We start from the raw sequence: 5106 nt of genomic DNA on the forward strand, positions 1-5106 counted from the left end.
TAATTAAAAAAAAGAATAATACCATGTAACGTCCAGTATTTCTATCTACTGGAAAGAAGAAGCAAGGGTCATGCATTAGCATATTGCCATATTGACTGACCATTCTCGCTGGCCAGATGTCCAGTGGTCAATAAGAGGCTTCTGGTTGACAGGGCAAGAGCAGGAGGTATCTGAGCAGGGGAACTGTGTGCTGTGTGTGTCGTGTGTTGTGTGGTGTGCTGTGTCAGGGGGGGGGAGTTGAGGACTGGGTGCAGAGTGCCAAAATAGTCAGAGACGAGCCTGACACTAAGTTGCATAATAAATGTTAAAACAAAACAAATGCAGCTCTTAATAGCCTTAAACTTTACAAAATGGGACGGACTGTAAAATGCCAGGCTTAGTTGGAGTTTCATTCACAATTTCGGGTAATTCACCTTCCCTGATGAGGTGCGGGAGATGTAATGAGGATGTGGAGTTTTAATTATATTAATTCTAATTACATTTATGACCAGAGTGGGCTGGATGTAGTTCTCCACAGGAAGGAAGCATCAAGTCATAACCCCCGATACACAGCTGGGGCCTGTTTCTGAACAAACTGGTTTATTATTACACAGGGTCCATACCAGTGGGAGTGTGTGTGCGTGTTTGTGTGTTAAGATGTGTAGCCTATACTCAGGGTCTAAGTGTAAATCAAACTGCATAGGACTCTGTATGGATGTGGCTGAATGGGCTGTTCTAATAACTAAAACAAATCAAAAACTGGAAATGCCCAATGTGACAGTGAGATGACTTTCAAGTTAATTAAAACCCTGGTCCAGTGTGTAACATTTAAAGGAATCTATTGGAGGACCCCGCACCCTCTTCTATGGGAGGTCGCTAGTTCTGAACGCCGCATGTTTCTTCGACACGTGCAGCCCCAACCAAACACTGGCACCAGATAGGGCCTTTCACATTTTTTGCAAGTACCACCGTAGATTCTCCTATGAAGAATCCTATGAATTAAGGAATGATAGATGGATTAAGGGATAAGCATGCTACCATTTATAAAGCACTGGTGTACAACTCTGGTGCCATGAGGTGTAGAAAGAAAATTATTTTTTGTCATGTCATGCTTCAAGATGAATATTTCAGCAGAGGCCACACTAATTTCCACCTTAACAGCTTGTCCTCCACTGTGAATATTCTGGACAGTTTCTTAAAATTCCTCTTCAACACCAATATTCACCAGATTTGGTACATAAAATATTTGGATAATCAGAGAAGTCCTTTCGGTGCCTGCTTGACATGAACTTCAGTGCCTTGTTCAATTGCAACCACATTACCACACATGCACATACCAACATCTAGCAATTCTCACCATTATGTGGTGCTTGTTACAATGACTGTGGCTCACTTTAAACTTTGTAAAAGTCATTGTTATTCCTGGATGGGATTTAAGTATTTTTAACCTTCAGCAAATCAGTAGAACTGTTTTTAAGTTTGATCCATATTTGAATCCAGATGCATATTAAAAATGTGTACATTTTCTATTTATAAATAACAAATTTAAGGGATTGTGAAGCTTTGAATTACGGCCCTTGGACAAAAATGATGAGAGACAGAAAACAGGTCAAACACTGTGCGACAGTTGTCACACATGCGTCATGTACTCACCACTGTCTCGGTCTCGGTCTCTGTCGCGGTCTCTGCGATGGCTGTGTAGTCGCGCGGCTGCAGCGATCTTCATCTCCAGCTGTTTGCGCTTGGAGGCGTCTGCTGGCATGGGGTCGCTGTAGTGGGGCCGGAGACGGCACTCTCGCTGCGCCCTCACCGTCTCAGCCAGCTCATAGGCTGCGTCCGAGCTGGAGCGCCTGCAGCCCAGACCGGTGTGCTGCCGGTTGGAAGGACACGTGTGTCAATCAAACGGTCATGTTGCTATAGCAACAGATGAAAAAGGGCACAACTCTCGGAGGAGATAAGGTGAGAATGATGATAAGGGAGAAATCACAGCTTGTGTATCTGTGTGTGTGTCTGTGTCACCATGTTCACCATCATTACATAACAAATCTTGGTTATCTGTCTGATCCCTGCTTGTAGAACTGACAAGACTCCAGATTTCATACTGAGATGTAACACTAATCGTCTGCCAAGTCTTGTAACAGACTCTAAACGCAACGAGGCCACACATCCAAAAATATGCTCTGATCACATCTTGAAACCACCCAGCCTCGAAGATAAGAAACATCCCCGTAGTGACAATTCAAAGCTCCAGCAGTTTTTTAAGGTAAAGCGAGGAATTCCCCGACATGCTGCAGCATTCTGCATGGACAAACACTCCTCACATGGCTTTTGAAATCCTCTTAGGGTCTACCAAGCCCCTGAGAGTTGACCTAAGGTGGAAAGTTCAAAGGTCATCGCTATGACATGCAACTCCTCATCCCAGAGGCATCACCCACATCCATTGCATTTGATGATACTGGCTTTACATCAGAGATTACCTCCCCAAATGTTGACCATTCTCTGACAACTAACAGCTACACATGGCTGAACGGCGCAGAAAGGTTTTCATTGCTCTATACCAGAATACAACATGATATACAGCTTGCAGCAATCAGGTAAAATGAAGGAGAATAATTCATGTTCCGCTGAATTATCAAATCGCAGCCCTTACTTTGGGAACGCATAGGCAGGGTCCATTGTGGATTCAAAGCCAAAAATTAAGAAAGGCAAGAAGCAAACGCACCTCGACATCTGTTCTCTAAAACCACCTACAGCCTTGTAGCATGCAAGCAATATGTGACTCCATGTCAGCCCGGCTCCTCTGTTCTGCAGATGCACAGAGTGGAGCACAATGCTTGCTGCAGCTGAGGCTGGAGTCAAGCTGCAGCCAGCCAGCGGAGAGGAGCCATGCAGAGAGGAATGAAGCGCTGAGTTACCAGCAGCCAGCTTGATCCTCTTTTTACTGCATCGTCAGACGTCGAGCTGTTGCTGGAAGACAGAGCGCTGCATGCTCGTTTCTGTCTCAACAAATACCTCTGCACCAGTATGTGTGAGTGATGTGCATGTGTGTGTGTCGCAGTCCCCTTGCTTGTCCCAGTCATCCTTGAATACCAATAGATCTATGTGTTTCTGTACACTACGAAGCAACTATGAAAAGCGGCGAGCAAAGACACACGCAGGCGACACATTTAAGACATTAAAAGGGGGGAAGAAAACGAAAAAGAATCCTTACGCATTCTCCTGCTTCCTCTCTTCCTCCTCCTCCTGCAGGCGTCTCGTTGCCAGCCTCGGCTCTGCAGGCCGTTGCCGACGTTGCCATGGCAACGGCGGAGAGCTGACAGTCGGTCGAGGGGGCGGTGATGTCACAGCCTCCGTCCCGGTCACCTGACAGCCTGACGGGGGCCTCGGCAGAGATCTCTGCACTGCAGCTGGTGGAGAGATGTGGAGACAGTGGTACAGAGGGGGAGAGAGATGGATGGAGAGAAGGGAGGGAGAGAGGGGGAGAGTGAAAGGGAGGGACGCGGGGAAGCAGAGAAGACAAGGAGAGGGGAGAGCGAAAGAATGAGAGGAAGAGAAGGAGGATAGAAGCAGGATGTGGGAGGGAAATGAAGAAAATGCAGGGAAGAGAAAAGAGAGGAGGGTTGAAATTGTAATTCTGTCAGAGCACTCTTCTCCTTACAGCATCCCTGTCATTCATTCTTCCCTCTCCTCTTCCTCTCACATGTCACCCTCCCCCTCTTCCATCATCCTTCTGCCCACCCCAAACACCCAAACCAATGCATTTCCTCTGTTTCTAACCCCCCAAACCTCCACCCCTGCTCAGGAGGACAGCAATTAGACTCATCAGCAGACATTAACACCTGAACCCTTGGACCACAGGGACACTGCCTGCACACAAACATACACACATAAAGGCATCATACATTTCCTTCATTCCTTTGTCTGATCACTGGGGATCCATTCTTGCAGTACACAGCCAGCATGTGATCCAAGACACCCCACAACAGCACACAGGCAGTGACAAACACACTGTACGACTACACTAAAGTGCATACATCCATGAACACAAACCACAATTGCATGCCTGCAGGGACTCATGCATGCATTTTTAAGAGAACATATCAAACACACACAGCACAGACAAGAAGTCTAAGCAAGCGTTGCGCCCTAGGAGTAAGATGCTGACCATGAACCACAATGTTGTTGTTAGTCATTCCCCTGTCTCCCCCCCACCCCCGCTTTCCTGTCCCCCCCCCCTTCCTTGTTCCTGTCTCTCTAGTGTTTGAACTGTGTCCAATAAAGTCATTAAAAAATACCCAAGTAAGTTTGTGACCACCAGTTCTCACAATTTACCTAAAGGTTGCATTGCTTCTATTTTTTATTCTTTTTTTGGCCAACTGGGGGCAGACAAAACACTTAAACACATAATAATGCATAATAAGTTGTTATGTTGACCATTCAGGCAGACACAAACAACCCATGATCAATAATGGTAGAAATTGATGGGTCTGGTGTATATCAATCTAGTATGATTTAACCTGCTCTATAATTTCAAAGTGTCCTGAGATAACTTTCTGTTATGAAGTCAGGTTCTTGAAAACTAAAACAAAACAATGATGTGGGACTTTATATTTCTTGTGTTTATATGAATTTATCAATTAACATTTCTAGTCTATACCTGAAAAAAAGTTGACAGTATTTTTAAAGCCCTGAGTAGTGCCTGCAGATCTTCCTCTCAGGCTGCAGGTATAACTTTAACCGATCAGACGGTAAAACAGCAAAACAACCTTTGCAGATTGCTGCTGCTTGTAAAGTTTAATTACTTTCCACGGTAATGCTTAAAGCTGACCGAGAAAACCATATCAACATCTTTATCAAAATTGCTCTTCTCTCCTCTGGATTTTGGCAGATGAACAGTCTGAAGACTCTGTTTAGAGAGATTTTAGTGAGTAAATCAAACTAAAACCTTTCAAACTAGGGGAACAAAAACAGGATTTTGTAAATTCTGCCCTTGTGTCTCCACCAACTCCTGAGAAAAATATCTGGCTCTGTAACAGCTTGATGTTCCACCTTTTTACCAGCCTTTTTTGTGAAAACCTTCTGTCTCTGAAACACTAAGCAGTAAACAGTGCCATCAAACCAAAACAA

General features: G+C 44.9%; 1 protein-coding gene across 1 annotated transcript in view; it reads right to left on the bottom strand.

Annotated features, from left to right (window-relative positions):
* Positions 1-5106, bottom strand: part of si:dkey-91i10.2 (uncharacterized protein LOC555224 homolog) — a 20822-nt gene that overhangs the window by 3362 nt on the left and 12354 nt on the right. Inside the window, exons 3-5 of the mRNA XM_035677181.1 lie at positions 3191-3386; positions 1633-1849; positions 101-218 (exon numbers count right to left, since the gene is read on the bottom strand). Coding sequence (XP_035533074.1) covers positions 101-218; positions 1633-1849; positions 3191-3386 — 531 coding nt within the window. The remainder of the gene's footprint in view (positions 1-100; positions 219-1632; positions 1850-3190; positions 3387-5106) is intronic.

This window comes from Morone saxatilis, unplaced genomic scaffold (genome assembly GCF_004916995.1).
Source record: "Morone saxatilis isolate NCDOM2014 unplaced genomic scaffold, NCSU_SB_2.0 Contig5, whole genome shotgun sequence".
In the NCBI taxonomy this organism is placed as follows: Eukaryota; Metazoa; Chordata; class Actinopteri; family Moronidae; genus Morone; species Morone saxatilis.